The sequence below is a fragment of the Panthera pardus genome, unplaced genomic scaffold (assembly GCF_024362965.1).
Source record: "Panthera pardus isolate Hobbes unplaced genomic scaffold, ASM2436296v1 HiC_scaffold_4, whole genome shotgun sequence".
Lineage (NCBI taxonomy): Eukaryota > Metazoa > Chordata > Mammalia > Carnivora > Felidae > Panthera > Panthera pardus.
Genome location: NW_026526969.1, coordinates 6,628,624 through 6,649,147, shown reverse-complemented (window position 1 = coordinate 6,649,147; position 20,524 = coordinate 6,628,624). Strand labels below are relative to the sequence as shown.

The following is a 20,524-nucleotide window of genomic DNA, read 5'->3' as shown; positions in this document are numbered from 1 at the left end:
CCGTTTTGTAAGTTACCTCTTTATTAGTATTCTCATTTTGCTTAAACAGCATTTCCCTGATTTCCTTTAGCTCTTTGCCCATAGTTTCCTGTAGTTCTTGAGCAGATTTAACACTGTTCTTTTAAAGTCTTTGTTAAATCCAAGGTCTGGAAATTCTCAGGGCCAATTTGTGCCAGTTTATTTTTGTTACCTTGAGTGGACCATACTGTCCGGTTCCTTTGCATGACTTGTGATTGTCATCGAAACCTGGACATTTGTATAAAATGATATAGTAACTCTGGAAATCTGATCTCCCTCTGCCTTGCTGTTTGCTGGGGTTTGTAAAAATTAAATCACTGAAGGTTGTAATAGTCCTCTTATTTAGTGTCTTTTCCAAACTATTTTTGCAAACTGTATCATTGTCATGTGTGATTGCTGAAGTCTGTCATGTTGACTTGTATCCAGCTAATGTTGTGACAGAGATTTCCTTGAATACCAGGAGCTAAATATGGACGGGGGAAAAAATCCACTTCTAGTCTTTGTGGATTGCCTCCATGCTACAGCTTTTCTTCAACACTTGTCCAGGCCTACACTGATCTAGGATCAGGCCAAAGTGAAAACTTTGGTCTTGTCAGATACATTCTGAGCATGCATCTTGCCTTGGGCATGCATGTGGCCTTCTAAATCCTCTGTTATAATGGGTGATGATGAATGCCCTGATTTCCCATAGAAACTCCCACAATTTCCCTCCCATACTTTAGTCAGTCTGTATTAGTCTGTTAGGGGATTGCCATAACAAAATACCACAGACTGGATGGCTTAAACAATAGAAATTAATTTTTACACAGTTCTTGGATGCTGAAAGTCCAAGATCAATGTGTTGGTAGGGCTGGCTTCTCCTGAATCCTCTTGGTTGCAGTTGTCTGTCTTCTGGCTCTGTTCTTACATGGTCTTTGTACACAGACATCCCTGGGGTCTCTACCTCTTCTTATAAGGACACTGGTCATGCTGGATTAGGGCTCCACCCATATGACCTCAATGAAATTTAATTACCTCTTTAAGGAACCTGTCTCCAAATAGAGTCACATTGAGGATTGGGGTACAGCATATAAATTTGGGGGGAACAAAATTCAGTCCATAACAGTGGTTCATTGTGTGTCTCAACTGTAACCTTTTGCCCCATGCATCTGCGGTTGCTTGTCTCCTTTGCAATGTTTTCAAGCAGTGCCCGCTGTTTTTCCAGCCTGAATGAGTTCCAAGTTTGGCAAAATAGAGATGAGTTCCTGCATCATTCCCTCAGGTAGCCCCCATATAGAGCAGATATACATAGTAATTTGCAAATAAGGTCTGCTGTGCTTTGTGGAACCAGGAACCAGGTTCCCACACTAGGAATGCAGGTTTCTGTCTTGAAGATTACTGCCAAGATGGGGAGTAGGTGGGAGAAGGGCAAGCAAAAACATTACAAAGCTTTCCACCACTTTAAAATTGCAGTTTTTTTGATTCAGCATTTGTTTCATTGATGTAAACCTTTGATTGTTCTCCAGAGTGCTGATAAAGTTGGTTCTAACAGTTACTGCTAGTTTTGTGTTCTGTTTTGTTTTCATTTGTTTGCTTTTGATGTTTCTGTTGGAGGATGGGAGCTTGAAGCTGTCTACTCTGCCATTTTGCTTATGTCACTCAATTATGTCTTAAAGAGATTTAAATAATGGGGGGGGGGGAGTCATATATCTACCTATGTAGTTACCATTTCCAGTGCTCTTCATTCCTTTGTGTAGATCCAGGTTTCCATCTGGAATTATTTTCCTTCTCCCTGAAGCACATCTCTTATACTGTTTTTACTTGTTTATATTGTTTTACTGTTTATAACATTTCTTATACTGTTAGTTTGACACTGACACTAAATTATACTGTTAGTTTTGTATGTCTGAAGACCTTTTAAAAAAAGATATTTTCACCAGGTATATATATCACTCTAGATTTAGTTTTTTCTCTTAGTACTTTGATGTTGTTACTCTCCTGTCTTCTCTCTTGCATTGTTTCCAACAAGAAATTTGGTTATTATCTTTATCTTTGTTCCTCTGTAAGTAACATGTATTCTATCTCTAGCTGTCTTTAGGGTCTTACCTGTGGCACTGGTTTTGAACAATTTGGTTATGATGTGACATTACCATGTGACTTGTTATAGTTCTCTTTGTTTCTTGTACTTGAGGTTGAGCTTCAGATATGTGGGTGTATATTTTTCATTATGTCTGGGAAGTTTGAGGCCATTATTTCTTATATTTTTCCATATCTGTAGTTATCTTTTTGAACATATGGAATACAGTTAAAACAACTTTCATTGTCCTCTGATAATTTTAACATGTGTGTCAGTTCTGGGTCAGTTCTGATTGATGACTCTTCTCTTGGTGAGTCGTGTTTTCCTGCTTGTTTATATTCCTGATAATCTTTGTTTGGATGCTAGACACTGTGAATTTTATCATGTTGAGTACTGGTCATTTTTTTATCCCTGTACATTTCTTAAACTTCGTTTTGGGATGCAGTTAAGATCCTTGAAAACAGTTTGATCCTTTTAGGTTTTGCTTTAATGATTTATAAGGTAGGTCCAGAGCAGTACTCAGTATAAGGCTGATTATTTCCCATCACTGAGGCAGCACCTTCCTAATACACCCCTAGCATTTAAAAGAAACTTAGTCGTCTTCTAGCCTACCTTGTTTCTGATGGGAAGCTGTGTTATTCTCTTAGTTGCTTTGTAGTTTGTTCAACTTCATGGATCTTTATGTTACAATTTTCATCACATTTGGGAAATTCAGACATTATCTTTTAAATATTTCCTCCTGCCCCAGTCTCACTTTTCCTTGTTACAGTCCAGTTACACAACATATGTAGACTATTTGATATTGTTTCATAGGTCCTGGAAGGTCTCTTCATTATGAGATCAGTTCTACTGATCTGTCTTTAAGTCCACTGACTTCATTTTGCTGTCTCCAATCTGATGTTAAGCTTATCTGGTAAAAAAATTCAATTATTGCTTAGTTTTAGTATTTCTGTTAGTTTCTTCCTTATAATTTCCATTTCTCTGCAGATTCCGTATCTGTTTACTCATTCAGACCATACTTTCCTTTAATTCTTTGGATGTATTTATAATAGTTACTTTAAGATCTTGGTTGGCTAAATCTAACATTTAGACCATCTTGGGTTCATTTCTATATACTGCTTTTTTTCTTTCTTGACTATGGATCTCATTGTTTTGTTTCTTTGTGTGTCTCAATGGCTTTTCATTGAATAGTGTATGCTGTCAACAATACTCTGGAGTCTCTTATCTCTCCATGAGATATATGGATTCTTGTTTTGGCAGGTAGTGTAATTACTGGCTAATGACCTTATACTTGTTTACACTTGGTTTTTTGTTTTGTTTTTACAGATACGGCCCCACTAACTTGGTGAGACTCAACCTCCAAACTCATTGCTTGTGGATCTTGTCATGGTTTGATTTTAGAATTTATTAAGGCAGACCTAGAGTAGGTCTTACTCTAGACTGTGGTCCTTACCTCAAGTTGTAGCCTTTCTGCTGTTTCAGCTGGATGCCAAGGATGTTAAAAAATGCATTTATGAGATCTCTCCATTTTGGTAGGGCCAGAACTCCCCTGGCAATGCTCTTACCCCAGGATTGCTCTAACTCTAGTATTTCTGTTATAATCTTAACCCATTTAGTGCTTTGCTTTCTGGTACTCCTCAGGTGGTCTCTCTGTGCATATACAGCCCAACTATATTATTCAGGGTTCTCCAGAGAAACAGAGCCAATAGGATGGATACACATCCACACGCACACACACACGCACACAGTATTATTAGGAATTGGCTGAGAAGTCCCAAGATCTACAGTCAACAAGCTGGGGGGACCCAGGAGAGCCAAGGGCATAGTTTCAGTCCAAGGCCAAAGGCCTAAGAAGCAGAAGAACTGATAGTGAGTTCCAAGTTCAAGTCTGAAAGTAGGGGAGAGAAGACAGATGTTCCAGCTCAAAGCCAGGCAGAAAGAATTCTTACCCAGGCCTTTTGTTCTATTCAGGCCTTCAACAGATTGGTTGAGGCTTACCAACCAATTCCCCTGTGGAAGGGGAATCTTCTTTACTTAGTATACCAATTCAAATGTTAATCTCATCCAGAAATACTCTCACAGGCATCCCAAAAATAATCTTTAACCAAATATCTGGGCACACTGAGCCCCAGTCAAGTTGAGACATAAAATTAACCATCACTCCAGCCTTCAGCCACAGATTTTTGGGGAACTCACACATAGACTTAGGGAACTCCCTGTCTGCATGACATCCTCCTTTCTCTTGCTCTGCCCAGTGGTTTCCAGCAATTTGAGCAATCCTGAAGTCTGATTTTTGCCTCCTCAGCCCTACTCTAGCTGTCTGCACTGAACTTGGGAAATTGTCCCCAAGTAGAGGAACTAGGTGATTTTCAAGGCTCACTCAGGAGCGTCCTCTCAGGGATCAGTCTTGAGCTTTCCGCTGTTCTGACAGTAGTTGCCTCATAAATTTTGTCCATTTTTATAGTTGTTTATGGTGGGAGGACTGGCCTGGAATCACTTAATTATGGCTAGAAAGGTGGTTAATTTTTCAGCGGCCTTTATAGTATTTTATGATCTGAATTATACACTGTCCATCTGTCCTTGGGTCGGTAGGCATTAGACATTTAGGGTTGTTCAGATTGCCGGTAATGCAAATGATGCTGCAGTGGCTGTCTTTGTACCCAGAAGTGGAACTGCACAGTTAGGAGGTACCTGTTTCTTCACTCTTACCTAGATATTGCCAAATTGCTCTCCAAATCATAGTTTTACGAATCCACAAACAGTATGTAAGTTCCATTTGTTCCACATTCTTGCCACAATTTGATCTTGTTGAACCATTAAATTTTTCTCCTTGAGCAAAGGAATGCAAAATTTTTACTACCGTAAAGCCTTCCTAGATTACTAGTGAGGTTAAATACATGTACATATATATTTACTTATTACTACCTATTTGGGTTTCCTATTCAATGAATTAATTTTTATATCACTTGTACTTTTTACATTTGAGTCTTTTTGTTACTGATTCCTTATAAATTTCATTTATGTGTTTTTTTATATGAGGTTTATTTGCTTATATGAGAGTGGTTTTTTTTTCTCAGTCTTAATTAGCTTCTCTTTTAGCACCTGTGTTGTCTTTTCCCATACAGGAGTGTTAACATTTTAATGTAGTCATACTTATCTGTATTTTACTAAATGATTTTCAGGTTTTGTGTGTCCATCTCTTCGACTTGTAAACACTGGGGTGCCCTGGGGCTCAGGTCTCAGACCTCTCTCGATCTACATTAATTCCAAAGTAATCTTAGTCTCCCAACATGTATACACTGATGGCTTTTATGTCTGGCTCTTCCTCTCAATTCCAGTAATATATGATAATTTAAAGGACCCTTGCTGAGCTAGATACTTTCTTTTTCCATAGTATCCCAATTCTTGAATGGGAAGTCTGCAGTCACTGCCTCCATTTCCTCGTCTTCCATTTCATTGTTTAACTCACTGCAGCTTGGCTTTTGTCCCGCCATTCCGCTGCTGCTATTGACATTTGTTCCTAAATAACAGCCCATCCCTTTGCTTGTCAAATGAAGTCTTATATGAAATCAAACAGAAGCCGAATTGCCCTTGCAGTGGGTTGGGGAGAACTGCGTGCCTTTCTCATCTCTTCAAATTGCTCCAGAGGCATCTTTACCGAGTCCTGCCTATCTTTCCAACCTCTTTATTCCCTCAAACTTCCCAGTCTCCAGCCACATTGAACTGTTCGGAGACTCTTGTATCATACTCCTTTCCATCTCTGTGCCTCTGCACAGTGCTCCCGTATTTGCCTTGAACTTGCTTTAGCCAGTTCTCTCCCCTCCAGTAACACCTCCCAGCCTATCTACTTCTTTATCATTCCCTCTCTCTTTTGTGCGTCTGTTATCACACTGGCCACACTGAATTGTAGCTTTCTACTTACACCTATTTCTTCTCTACTAAAGAGAAGGTTTGTAGAGATCAGAGACCCTGGCTTTTCCCCTTTCATCTCTTCAGTGCAGATTAGCAGTGGAGTGAGTGAATGGTCCAGGAAGCTCAGCTAGTTCAAAATCTGAATTGGCAGACCACTAAAGGTTTCTTTGTTTTCAGCGGTTTTATTAAGATACAATTCACATGCCATACAATTCACAGGATTCTGCAACAATCACCATAATCTAATTTTAAAACAGTTTTGTTGCCCTTCAAAAAGAAAACTCTACTTTTTAGCAGTCTCCATTTTCCGACCCCCAACACACTCCCCAGCCCTCGACAACCACGAGCCCACTTTCTAAGACCACCACATTTAACGTAGGTAAATTGATCACAAATCCTCAAAATCTCCCCGATTCTGGACCCGATGTGAAATTTGGTAGATAACTGTACCACTGAAACAATTTGTACCGCAGCAACTCCGACTCAGGTCGCAGCTTAAGGTTTGATCCGCAATCTGTTAGACTCTTTGTTAGACTGCTTGAGCGGGAATTTATTAGAATTAGATACACATTTAACAAGGGTGGTTGGTTTGGGTTGGTCTTGCATTTCAGTGTTGCTGTAGAAGTAAACCCCCTTGGGCAGTAAACAGGGCAACTGAAAAAACTCACTACCTCTGGTAACACTGTTCCGGGGACGTTAGTCCCCTAGAAAATAACATGGATCAAACATCACGTCGCTTTCCGGAGCTTTTATTCTTAACGCGACTCTTCCACAGGCTCACCTCGGTATGGGTGGGGTGCGGTGCGGTGCGGTGGACGCGCGGAACCCGCCAGAAGACGAGCGCCGCGTTTCTGCGAGACCGCCTTTGCGGAGCTGGGTCGGGTCTAGCGCGTTGCCGGGCAGCAGCGGCGTTGCCCGCGGCGGTCGCGCGTCCGGGTCGCGCGCGCAGTGACGCAGCCGGCGCGCGATGACGCGGCGCGCGGCGCGGTGCACGCTGGGATATTTAAGTCTTCTCCGCGGCGCGGAGCCGCGATGTCTCCGGCGGCTGCGGCGGCTGGCGGAGGCGAGCGGCGGCGGCCGATAGCGAGCGCCAGGGACGGCCGGGGCCGGAGCGGGGGCTGCGGTGGGTCGGCCGGGGCGGCGCTCCTTGGCTTGTCGCTGTTCGGCCTCGTGCTGTACCTGGTGCCGGCGGCGGCGGCGCTGGCCTGGCTGGCCGTGGGGGCCACCGCGGCCTGGTGGGGACTGAGCCGCGAGCCCCGAGGTTCGCGCGCCCTCTCCTCGTTCGTTCGGAGCGCGCGGCGTCAGCGAGCACTGCACGCTTCGCCTCCGGCCAAGTCGGCGGTGAACGGAAGTCTCCTAGAGCCGCGGAGCCCGCTCGAAGGACCCGACCCGGCCGAACTGCTCCTCATGGGCAGTTACCTGGGCAAGCCCGGCCCCCCGCAGCCTGTCCCCGCCCCGGAGGCCAGGGACCTGCTGGAGAGGCCTGGCCGCCGCTGCGCGTCCGCGCGCGCCGCGTCGCCAGCGCACTCGGCGCATCGCGCTCACCACATTCACCCTTCTCTCCCCACTCCTCTTCTCCGACCCTCGAGGAGGCCTTCCCACCGGTAAGATACGCTCACCTTCCCCAGACCCTCCTCTTTGTCGACCAGCTTTGAATGGAGGGCTTAACTTTTAAATCCGATTTTCTTTTTCGTTAAGTCAAAGTGGATTCTGTGTCGCTTTGTCCTCTTTAAACACCTTGGTGTGTGTCAGCCGCCTCCTGCCCTCCTCGAACCTTTGGGATGAGATGTGCTGGCAGAGCTGTTTCCTTCCTTACAGTTTTTAAAACTTAATTTTCATACGGCATGGATTCAGCAGGATACTTAATAAGCTACTAAAATATCCCACTTCTGGTGAAAATATCTTGTTCTTTCAAGAATAGTTTAGATCGTATATTTTGTTACATTTTTTCCTTTCGACCAGTAGGAGAAGTACATCAAAGCGGTGTTCCCAGGAGACCCCTCTTTGATAAAATTTGATGATAAATATCAAAGAGGCATTTCCGTTTAGTCCCAATAGCTGAGTGACACAAGGAAATCCAAAACTTTGGTGAAAATATTAGATTATGGATAAACACAAGTAGTTGAAGGATCAACTTTAGGTAGTAAAAATGTTTGACTTTGGGTGTATATTACTTATGACTCAGCATAAAAAACTGAAATGCTTTGAGAATTCTTCAAAAGTGCCGCCTGGCGTGCCCTAACATGCACTTTCCTTCCATTGTAGTTTTCCTTGTGTGGGCAGGGTTTTCAATTTCCCTCTCAAAATTGTTGAAATCCATTGTAGGGACAGCTGTTCAACAGCTGCCACTTGCCACCCTTAGATGGAATGGGGGAACGTTGCCATAAAAATGCTGTTTTGTGTGGCTCAAAAAGCGGTCTGAGCTCTCTGGAAAATAACCGAACCCACGTGATGCTTTAGGAGTCTACGTTTTCTGCCATTCTTTTAAGCTTCTTTGATTCTATAGTGTGTCTCCCATTCTCCATAGGGATTGTGGGACTTTATCAAACCGGTTTGTCATAACACCTCGAAGACGATACCCAATCCAGCAGGCCCAATATTCCCTTCTGGGGGTACTTCCTACAGTGTGCTGGAATGGTTATCACAAGAAGACTGTGCTATCTGCTCGTAATTCCAAAATGGTGTGCAGCCCAGTGACAGTGAGGATTGCTCCTCCGGATAGTAAATTGGCTCGTTCGCCAATGTGAGTATTACTGCTGGCAGAATGAACTCCGATTTATTTCCACTTATTCTTCTATAGCTACTCCTCTGACAAAACAAATGTAAAGCATAGAAGGGAAGAAACTGCTTATTTGAATGAGAAATCCCTAAATCTGGTCCTTGAACAGTTTTTTATGTTTGTTTTGTTTTGGCCTTAGGCTGTAGCTTTAATTGCTAGGGGCAGTTTCTATCAGTGTATACGTTTGCTTATCAGTTAGCTTCTGATTTTCAGCGGCTGAAGTCTGTGCTGTATGGCATGATTACTTATTTTTTTAACGTTCATTTATTTTTTAAAGAGAGTGAATGTGGGGGGGGGGTGCAGAGAGAGACAGGGACAGAGGATCTGAAGCAGGCTATGTGCTGACAGCAGAGAGCTCGATGTGTAGGGCTCAAGCCCACGAACCGTGAGATCATGCCCTGAGCCAAGACAGAAGCTTAACCAACTGAGCCACTCTACTGTCCCTGACATGGTTATTAAAATGTGTTGATGCTAGAATATTATCTTTCCTTACAGACCAGAGCAGATAATCAACTCCACACTGTCCTCACCATCAAATAATGCCCCAGACCCATGTGCAAAGGAAACTGTACTGAGTGCCCTCAAGGAGAGAAAGAAAAGGACGGTGGAGGAAGAAGACCAAATATTTTTTGATAGCCAGGAAAATAAAAGAAGGTAACCAGCCCAGCAGAGTATTAAACAGGCCTCCCACATGGACTCCTGTGATTTGTTGAAATACAGATCATTGCCAAAAAGATACAAAGGCCAACTCCAGTTTGTGAGCTTTATATTTATAGTAGGCTTCTTTGGCTTCCGTGGAAGAGCTTGGTAACAAGGGCTTTAATGTTCTTAGTTTTCTAAGATACCAGTTAAACTTTATAATTTACCTTTTCCATAAGTGCCAGAGATAAGCTGACAGCTGTTAGCCATGTTAGCCTCATACTTTTGATACAAATGTGCTGAATCTTATTTTTTAGAGAGAATGCTAACAATCTTTCCCTCACCAGCTTGTGTTGTTCAGTTATTTGGGTAACCCCCATTTCAAGTGTCTTACTTGTGCTGAAGAAACGTTTAGCAAAGAAAGGTGAAGACTGGAATATGGCAGATTTATCAGTAATGAGAGTAAAACCAATTTCATTGTTTGATTTCTGATATCTTAATGAAAATGGAATAAACTATCTCCTGAGTGTGGAAAGAGTAGAGGCTGAAGTCACTAGTTAGGATGCCGAACTGCTTATGGCTTTCCAAGAATCAGTTCAGGATTCCAGTCTTTTGATTCAACAGATTGAGCACCTTCTTTTTGCCAGGGCCTACTCCAGGTACTGTGGATAGGGCAGCGAGCAAGATGGAGTTCCCATGGGACTTGGATAAGAAGATGAGGAATTCTAGATTGTGTCTAGAGGTTAAAAAAAAAAAAAAAAGAAACAACAGGGTGGATCTAACAGACTAATTAGAAGGGGGGGGGGGTTCTTTATATTAGACAAGGAAGCACTCTGAGGAGACAGTGGACCCCATACTTGTTAAATATATTGTTTCTATTACCTAGACTAGATTTTTCATCTCCTACAAGTTCAAAGATGGCCATCTTTGATACTGCCAGTGGAAAATTAGGTAGGGAAATATTAATAAGTGGAAGTGTTTTATGTGATGTGGGAAGATCTGATGGTGGAGAGATGATTTACAAGTGAGCACTTTGAACTAATGTTAGCTAGCTAAGCAGGGGTGGCGAGTGGGGGTTGGAGGCAGGAGAAGGACTCTTTTTTTATATTCCCAGTAGGTCTCCCTTGTTCTCCAGTTATAATTTTTCTTCACCCCATGAGCCTATATAACTGAAGACCCTGTTATCTTTCTCACACTTGGAGTAAGCGGTGATTATGGGCACCATGCATAGGTCCTTCTTATGTGTGTTATATGACATTTTTCCCTAACGGATTTGCCATATTAACCTTTAGAACACTATGGGATGTGTGGGTTGGTCCCTAAAGTGTTCATTGGTTTTTTGGTTTTAATCTGTGGATGGTAGAGTATCAAATTTGTGATTGTAAAACTTTGGAGAGAAGTTAGCAATTAATTGATACACCTTAATAAGGTCAAAAGGTCTTGAAGCATGTTTATACTTCCCTTGGTATGAGGACAATCTTCGAATAAATTTACCTTTCAGAATCTTTAGGATTTGAAGCAACTTTTCCTTATCTAGCGTGGAACTTATATGCCATGGAAATAGTATAAGGTTCCAGGAATATGAGGAGATACTCTAAGAAAAAAAAAAACAGTCATTTCATTTAATTGAGGGTTTTTTGATTTGTCACAGGCGCCATGATAGCAGTGGGAGTGGACATTCGGCATTTGAGCCCCTGGTGGCTAATGGAGTTCCTGCTGCTTTTGTGCCTAAGTAAGTGAGACTCTTATCTGAATGAGATAGACTGTTGGGGAAAGGGAACCCTCAGAGCTGTTTTCCTGTAGATTTTACTCTGTGCTTTTTTGTGATGCTTTATTAATTCAGGTTCAAATCTTTGAAATTGGAGAGGAACATTTTGAGTAATGTGCCACAGTATCATCTAATTTCTTCTAATATTTTTTCATTACTATGGATAAAATATGGTAAGGCTAAGAGTTTGTAAATGTATTTAACCACATATGTAAACAGGTTTGTGCAATGGATAAAATGCAACAGTGTGACATTGAAGATAAATGTTAAGTTTGTACGTGTGAGTTGAAGTATATTTAAGGAAGAATTGGATAGGAGGGAAAGTGGCTTAGAAATTGGTGAGGTACTTGGGGTGACTTACATGCTTATTGAGTTAGTAGTATGATAAGGCTGTCAGAAGAGCGGATGTGCTCCTAGTCTGTACTGATAAAAGAACAAAGACTAGCATGGAGCAGGTGAGAGGCAGTCCTGCTTCCCTTAATTCTGTTCAGATCATCCATGCAGTGCTGTGCTTGCTTCGATGCCCTACACGGTAAGAGAAGATAAACACAACCTGACATTCATTCCACGTGAAGCAATTATAAGATGTTAAGGGGTGGTGGTGGCACATGAATGGGTTTTAAAGGTACAAAGTACTAACCCAAAGGAGAAAAAATCTCAAGGAGGATAAGGAAATGAGGGAGGGGAGGCTAATGGTCTTCAAGAACCTCAAGGACAGTCGCATGGAAAAAAAAGAAGGAAAACAGTCGCTTGGTTTGGCTCCAGATGGGATTCCCCTGGTGAAATAGGTGGACCTTAGGGGAAATACATTTCCTCCATCCAGTGTAAGAGTGGCTAACAGTCATCACTCTAGGAGATCGTGAGTTGTCTACATTGTAACAAAGGTTGGATGACTATTCTACAAGAAAGATGTTTAGAGAATTTTTGTTTCAGCTGGAAGCTTAGAAAAATTGGTTGGTTCCTCTTAACTCTGATTTTTTTTTTAATAGCTTTGTTGAAGTATAATTGACATTTATAATAAACTGTGCCTGTCTAAAGTGTACAGTTTGATAAGTTCTGACATGTATACACCTGCTAAACCATTGCCACAATCGAGGTAATAAACATAACCGTCACCTTCACAAGTTTCCCCGTGCCCCTTAGTAGCACCTCTCTCCAGTCCTGCCTCTATCCCCAGGCATCCACTGATCTGCTTTTTGTCACTGTAGATTAGGGTGCATTTTCTAAAATATTTTTTTTTTTTTTAATTTTATTTAAGTGGAATCCTACATTTCACTTTTTGAATATTTGGCTTTCCCTTCCTGCCTTTGTCAGAGATATTTAGCTGAAGTGGTGACAGTAATATTAAGAGCTTTATCCTTTTTTATTAAGTTTATTTAAGAAACATTTTATAGCCACGGATGAAAGCCTTCAAAGAATGTTGCCTTGTGCACCTCACTGTCCTTTTCTCTTGTATTAGGCCTGGCTCTCTGAAAAGAGGTCTCAATTCCCAGAGCTCAGATGACCACTTGAATAAGAGATCCCGCACCTCTTCCATGAGCTCCTTGACAAGCACGTACACAGGTGGCATCCCTAGCTCCAGCCGCAATGCCATTACCAGTTCTTACAGTTCTTCTCGAGGTTTCTCTCAGGTACGTTCATCCTGTGCTATGGGAGAAATGCGTTCCAAGCATTAATTAGTTGATTAGCCAGTGTTTACTAGGCACCTTCTGTTTGTCAGATATTGGGGTTACCTCTGAGCTAAACAGAAGATACAAACCCTTGAACGGTAACGGTAGACCCAGGGATGGACTAGAAAGCCCAGAAAGCAAACCAGGGCATGTGGCACAAAACAGCCAGTATTGCAGATAAATAGACTAAAGGATGAAGAATTCCATAAATGATACTAATTTAATTGAAAAGGTAGATTCAGTCCCGATTGCACTGGGTCTTAGAAAAGAAATTCACCCGATTGTTATTGAGAATTTAGTGAAAGTTTTTAAAATACTGTCATTAAAAAAATTTCTTTTTTAGAAAAATTTGCAATTCTTTCTTAGTAAGAGGAAGTAGTGTGGCCTAGGGAACAGAGCAAGCTTTGCTACCAGACAGACTTGCGTTCAAATCTTGACTCTTGACTCTTAGTACCTATAGGGCCTTGGGCGGGTAAGTCACTTAAACCTTTCTCATCTCCAAAAGATTATTACAAAGATTGAGGGCAATGCTTGGAAAATGCCCATCACAGTGCCTGTCAGTAGTGGACACCCTATATATAGTAGCTAGAAAACAAATAAGGCATGTGTGAAAGATTTTTGAGAGGAGACCGTTTTTGAGATAAGATAATCCAGAAGGTTCTTAGGGTAATACAAATGAAAGATGAAGGCCTAAGCCAGAGCAGCCGTGGGAATATAAAGAATATTAAATAGTAACCTTTACCTGGAGCACTTACTCTGTGATAGGCCCTGTGCTAAGCACTTTACGTAACTTTCCTCACGTAATCATCACAACGCGCAGATTTAGGATAATTCTTAAGGGCCCTAGGATTTTCAGAACGGTCAGTGAGCGCTGGCTTCAACTTGAAGTCACCAGCTACATTCGCCCGTGACAAGAGAGTCGGCCTGTCCTTTGAAGCTTTGAAGCCAGGCACCGACTTTATAGTTACAGAAGTCCTGGATGGCCTCTTCCAACGTAAGGCTCTCTGTACTGAAAATCTGTTGATTGGTGGAGCCGCCTTCATTAATGACCTTAGCTGGATCTTCTGGATAACTTTGCTGCAGCTTCTCCATCAGCACTTGCTGCTTTGCCTTGTTGTGCAGACGGCTTCTTCCCTTAAACCTCATTGAGTTGGCCTTTGCTGGCTTCAGACTTCGCTTCAGCTTCCTCACCTCTAAGCCTTCGTTGAATTGAGGAGCTGGGTCTTGCTCTGGATGAGGCTTTGGCTTAAGGGAATGTTGTGGCTGGTTTGGTCTTCTGTCCAGCCCACTGAGACTTCCTCCCTCTCAGCAATAAGGCCTCCTCACCTTATCATTTGTGTGTTCCTTAGGGTAGCACTGCTGATTTCTTCAATACCTTTTCCTTTGCGTTCACACCTTGGTTATTGGGTACGAGAAGCCTAGCTTTCAGTGTCTCGGCTCTTGACCTGTCTTTCTCGCTCAGCTTGATCATTTGTAGCTTTTGCTTGAAAGTCAGACATGCGACTCTTCCTCTCACTTGGACACTTAGAGGCCATTGTAGGCTTGTTCTTGGTGTGATTTCCGTACTTTTGTATCTCGGCAAATAGGGAGGCCCGAGGAAAGGGAGAGAGAGGGTGGGGGAAGTGCCAGTTGGTGGAACAGGACACATGCATTTACCAGTTCAGTTTGCCACCTTGCACGGGTATGGGTTGTGATGTTCTAAGACAGTTACAGTTACAGTAAGAGTATTGAGGATCACTGATCACAGGTCATTATAACACATAGAATGATGATAAAGAGTTGGAAATATTGTAAGACTTACAAAATGTGAGACAGAGACATGAAGTGAGCACATGCTGTTGGGGAAATGGCAGCAATAGACTTGCTTAAAGCAAGAGTTGCCACAAACCTTCAAGTTTGTGAAAAATAGTATTTTTTTTAAGTTTATTTATTTTGAGAGTGAGACAGCGTGAGAGGGGGAGGGGCAGAGAGAGAAACTCCCAAGCAGACTCCACACAGGTGCTCTTACCCCAGTAGTTTTTGATAAATAACTTCAGTCCTTTTTAACTTAAAAAAAAAAAAAAAAAAAAAAATCTTTTGTGTACATTTCCAACTCAAACTGAAGTCTCTTTGTTCAGACAGCCTTGGTTTTTTTGAGTTGGAAATGATATTTGTAGGTACAGTCTCTAGGACCATTAAGGTATGCGTACCCTTTAGAAAGAGGACGCTCAATCGTTAGTTTGTACTGATATTTCAAATTCAGATTTAGGATTACAGAACTTTTTACATAATTTCTTTGATTTTATATTTTTATGTATTCTTATACAAAAAATGTCGCTTCATAATTACTTATTTGATGGGTCCCTAGTACACACGATTTCAAAATAATGATATCAGTGCCATTACAAACAATAAGACAAACCAGCTTAAGAATTATTTGTGACTCATTTTGTTGTTAGTGTATATCCTTGTATGGGTACTGGGGAATATACAATCAAAATACGTGTTATAAAGTAATGTGAATTCAGTGTTCTCATTTACACCACCAACTTGATATACGGTAAGGTTTATTCAGTGTATTTTAATGTTTTAGGGATTTCTTTTATTTTTGAATATAGTTTGCTTTTAATTATGTAAAATAAAATACTTAAATCGTCCGAAGGACGTTCGGACGTTCTTTATCAAATACGATAAAGCAAAATACACTCAGAAGTCCGGTTGCCACCTCTTTCTACTCCATGTTGTTCCCTTCCTGTTTTATTACTTTTTGATCGTCCTTCCACTGTTTTTTTTGTTTCCCCTCAAAACCATATGCAAATCCATGTCTATCTGTAAAGCCCACCTTCTAACCTTTGAGGCAGTGATAGGTGCAAGTTTGAGCCTTGCTTCGTCTTTCCCTCTACACCTGCATAGTCACTCTTTCCCTTTGGTGACAAACATTGGGTTGTTTCCATCTAGTGCTGGGACAGATGGTGCTGTAGGTAATGCTCTAGTTCATGTGTCATTTCACACTTTGGCCTTTACACTTCTAGGATAGCTTCCCCAGAATATAGATTTCCAGGCCAAAGGTTAAATGCATGTGTAGTTTTGCTAGATATTGTTAACTTCCCCTTCTTAGAGTATGTACCATTTAGCATTCCCATCAGCATCGTATGAGTCACCATTTTTCCATAGTAATCAATAGATGAAGGTTGTCATAGCTTTGGATTTTTACCAGTTAGGTGAGGAGTAGTATTTGTGTCTCTTATGAGTGAGTTTGGGCGGATTTTCCTATATTGGAGAAACAGGATTTAAATGTAAAATAAAAGCCATGAAAGTATTTGTGAAAACGGTCTTCTTGTGCAATGCTGGTGGGAGTGTCAATTCATACAGTTCTCTAGAGGGCAGTGTGGCAGGTAATTACCAATATTAGAGATGCAGGTGCCCTTGGTCCAGCAGCCTTGCTTTTCGGAATTAATTCTACATATACACTGGAAAACATATACAAGGATGTTGATTGTAGCATTTTAATAGCAGAATCTTGGAAACAATGTAAATGTGCCTTTGGGTGGGGGGTGGGGGGGTTGAATGACAGTTTTTCCATAAGTTGAAATACTATGTAACTATCCAAAAGAATAAGGTACCTTAATAGGCGCTGATGTGAATGATCTAAAAGATACATGACAAAAGCAAGGTGCAGAACTGTGTCTGTAGTATCCTCTGTTGTTTGTGCTGCTGGTTTCTTTAATCTTTTAAAGTGCATAGAATAATTCTGACAGATTTCATTAAAAACTGGGAATAACTATTGCTGTAGGAGGGAAACTTTTTACTGTGTACTCTTTTTGTTGGAATTTGTGATACCTGCTGCAAGTAGTACATTTCCTGGTTTCAAAAAGGTTTTAAGTAAAATAAAATTCCCCTGCCCTGGGTGTCCCAGGCTCTGTCCCATAGTACCTGTTAACATTCGTGCTATATGCAAACACAGATAATACACAGAATTACTGGTCTGTGTTACACAAATGGGATCATCACGTGTGCTTTTTTGAAAAACATCCTTTTTTATCATATATTGCATAGCATTCTGTGTCATATGATCCATGTTGAAAATATTTTTTTAAATCAGAGTCTAATGTAGAAAAACAAGTATTGTAAGTGTTTAGCTCCATGTAACCAGCACCCAGGTCAAGTAATAAGTCATTTTCTTTTTCTTTTTTTAACTTTGTTATTTTGAAAGAGCGAGAGCACAAGTTGGGGAGGGGCAGCGAGAGGGAGAGACAGAATCCCAAGCAGGCTCTTTGCCATCAGTGCAGAGCCTGACGCCAGGCTCGAACTCCAGAACCGTGAGATCATATCCTGAGCAGAGATCAAGAGTCAGACGCTTAACCACCTGAGCCACCCAGGTGCCCCAATAAATTTTCAACGCCCAGAAGCCCCTCTCGTACTCATTCCTTCCTTCTTGAATATTAGCACCATATAATTTTCCCTGTTTTAAAACCTGATATATAAATGGAGACCAGAATATGTTTTCTTTGGTATTTGGCTTCTTTCACTCACCATTTTCTTTGCGAGATGCATCCATGTTGTTGCATGTAGCAACAAGTCTTTCATTTTCTTGCTGTGTTCATTTTTGTTATATGAATATACCACAATTTTTTCCTCCTCTTGTTGGGACATTGGGTTTCCAGTTTGGAGCTGTTATGCATATTAAATCTTTTGGTGCACGTATATAAAGTATGTGTAATTCTCAGTTTTAGTAGATTGTATTGAACTGTTTTAAAGTTATGTTTCAGGGTGCCTGGGTGGCTCAATCGGTTAAGTGTCTGACTTCGGCTCAGGTCATGATCTCACGGTTCGTGGGTTAGAGCCCCGCATTGGGCTCTGTGCTGACAGCTCAGAGCCTGGAGCCTGCTTTGGATTCTGTCTCCCTCCCTCTCTGCCCACCCCCTCTTGAGCTCCGTCTCTCTCCCTCTCTCCCTCCCTCCCTCCCTCCCTCTCTCTCTCTCTCTCTCTCTCTCTCTCTCTCTCTCTCAAAAATGAATAAATGTTAAAACAAAAATTTTTTAAATGAATAAATGAAAATTAAGTTTTGTTTCAAGGGTGTCTGGCTGGCTCAGTTAAACTGACTTTGGCTCAGATCATGATCTCACAGTTAATGAGTTCAAGCCCTGCATTGGGCAATAAACTTTTAAAAATATATATATAAATAAATAAATAGATGAAGGGAAGAAGGAAGGACGTTATGTTTCCGTTGATACTCCTACCCTTACCAGTGCAGTATGAGATTTTGTTCCTGTGGTTACACAGCCTCACTGACACTTGGTGTTACCAGTCTTTAATTACCCATTCCAGTGGGTGTGAAATAGTATTTCATTGTGGTTGTAATTTCCTAATTGTAATTTGTGGTTATAATTGTAATTGCTGATTGCTAATGAAATAGAGGTATGAACTGTTCATTGGCCATTCATACTTCCTTTTTTATGAAGTACCTATTCAGGTTTCTTGGCTTTCTTCTATTTAGTTGTCTTTTTTTTACTGATTTATATACATTCTTCATATATTCTAGATGCAAGCTCTCTGAATTCTATGTATTGCAACAAATCACTGTCCTATTCTGTGTCTCACCACTTGGGTTTCTTCAGATTTACTCTTATGGTTAATGTATTGTGTGCACTGTTTAGGAACTTTTTGTCTACCTGAAGTCATGGTGGTGTTATGCTACCTTCTAGAAGCGTTATTATTTTTCTTCTCACATTGGGATCTATAATCCACCTGAAGTTGATTTTTGTATATGATGCGAGGTACGGATCAAAATTAGTGTCTTTCCACATAAATATCCATTCGACTTAGCAACATTTATTGAAAGGATGGATCACCCTTTCCCTCTTGCGCTGTGGCACTGCCTTTGTTATGATTTAAGTGTCCATAGATATATGTGGATCCATATCTAGATTCTGTTCTGTTGGTCTGTTTTTCTGCCCTGTACCTGTCTTCTTTTCTACGCTGTGCCACACAGTCTTTTAGTTTTGGTGTGTAGTAGAATAAGTCATCCAACTTTCTCATTTCTTTCATTCCTCTTCAGAATTGTCTTCGATCTTGACCCTTTGCGTTTTTCTGTAAGTTTAGAATTAGCTTGTTGATTTCCACCTAAATAAAGACCACTTGCTGAGATGTTAAGATTGCCTTTAATCTGCCAGTTATTTTGGAGAGAAATGACCTTTTTACAGTGTTGAATCTTCCAGTCCATGAACATGGTATATCCTTCATTTACATCTTTAATTTCACCATGTAGTTGTTCTACGTATTAAACTTATTCCTAGATATATGTTTTTGATGCTACTATAATGGTGTATTAAAATCTGTTGCTGATGTATAGAAATACAACTGATTATTGTATTCAGGAAATTTGCTAAATCCCATAAGCATCTATATATTCTTTAGGACTTTTGTGTGTGCATCACGTTGCCTACGATAATGACAGCTTTTTTTCTCCCTTTGCAGTCCTTCTGTTGTTTGCTTATGCCTTAGTGCATTTGGTTAAGACCTGAAGTACAACGTTGAATAGAAGTGATAGCAAACATCCTTGTCTTTCCTGATCTCAAAGGGAGTGCTTTCCACATTTCCTGTTACATGTGCTGTTTAATACAGGTATTTTGTAGATAGATACTCCTTATTGGATTAAGGAAGTTCCTTTTTCAAGGTTATGTATCAATGAATTTTAGAAGTCACTCTATTTTATGTTTTCCTTTTTCTTTAATTTCTGCCCTTATAGATATGACTTCTTTTTTTTTCTTTTTCCTTTTTTTTTCTTTTTTCATGTTTGATTTGTTGGGATTTCTTTCTGGCTTTTTAATCCGGATTCTTAGATCACTGGGGTTTTTCCATTGTTTTCCCTTTTCTAATATATGTATTTAAGGTTACACAGTTCCTGCAAACTTAACCGTAGCTGCATTTCCACAGCTTTGTAATAGAAGAATTTTTCATATTCATTCTTCGATTCATGGGTTACTTAGAAATTCATTGCTTAATTTCAAAACCATTAATTCCTTGTCCTCTTTGTTACTGGTTTTTAGCTAAATTCCATTGGCTCACAGGATATACTCCTCTGTCCGTTCTTGTTTTGAGATTTGCTCTGTGCCTGAGTACATGTTTAGTTTTGGTAAGTGTTCCAACTTCACTTGAAAAGAAATTTTATGAAGTGCTCGTTTACAGTTTATATTCCTCGGAGTTTGTCTTGTGGCTCGATATGTTTTGAAAAACTCTCAACCTAGTATTATCTCTTCAGATACTGTTCTGCCCTATTTCCTCCCCCCCTCAGTGTTCTAGGGCACATGGTAGACCTTTTCCTTTTGTCCGCATCTGTCTGTGTCTCCCGTCATTTCGTCTCCACCTCTAGTCTTCCTTCGTCTAGTTTACTGATTTACTTTAGCCTTCTGTCATCCACTGCCATCCGTCTTAAGTAGTTTTGATTCTCTTTCTTACGGTTGTTACTGGTGTGCCAGGATTCTCCATATTGTCATTTAAATTCTTGTATAACAATTCTTCTAAGGTTTTATTCAATAATTCCAGCATTTGAGTCTTCTGGTCTGTTGTTGATGTCTGATTTTTTCCTCTGGGGTATTGGATAACTATTACTTTCTTATATATTTTTGTTGTTGCTTTATTTCTGTGTCAGACAAAAAAAAAAAAAAAAAAGTAATGGTGACTTAAAGCTCTGAATGATGGTG

General features: G+C 40.8%; 1 protein-coding gene across 2 annotated transcripts in view; it reads left to right on the top strand.

The window, feature by feature from the left end:
• The window catches only part of POM121C (POM121 transmembrane nucleoporin C), a 45,718-nt gene that overhangs the window by 12,761 nt on the left and 12,433 nt on the right, over positions 1 to 20,524 (top strand). Inside the window, exons 1-5 of one of the 2 annotated variants that reach the window (XM_019421650.2) lie at positions 6,994 to 7,590; positions 8,514 to 8,729; positions 9,261 to 9,419; positions 11,056 to 11,136; positions 12,632 to 12,803. In XM_019421650.2, coding sequence (XP_019277195.2) covers positions 7,019 to 7,590; positions 8,514 to 8,729; positions 9,261 to 9,419; positions 11,056 to 11,136; positions 12,632 to 12,803 — 1,200 coding nt within the window. In that variant the 5' untranslated portion in view covers positions 6,994 to 7,018. Of the gene's footprint in view, positions 1 to 6,993; positions 7,591 to 8,513; positions 8,730 to 9,260; positions 9,420 to 11,055; positions 11,137 to 12,631; positions 12,804 to 20,524 lie in introns of those variants that run through there. The other variant, XM_019421651.2, reaches the window with a different exon arrangement.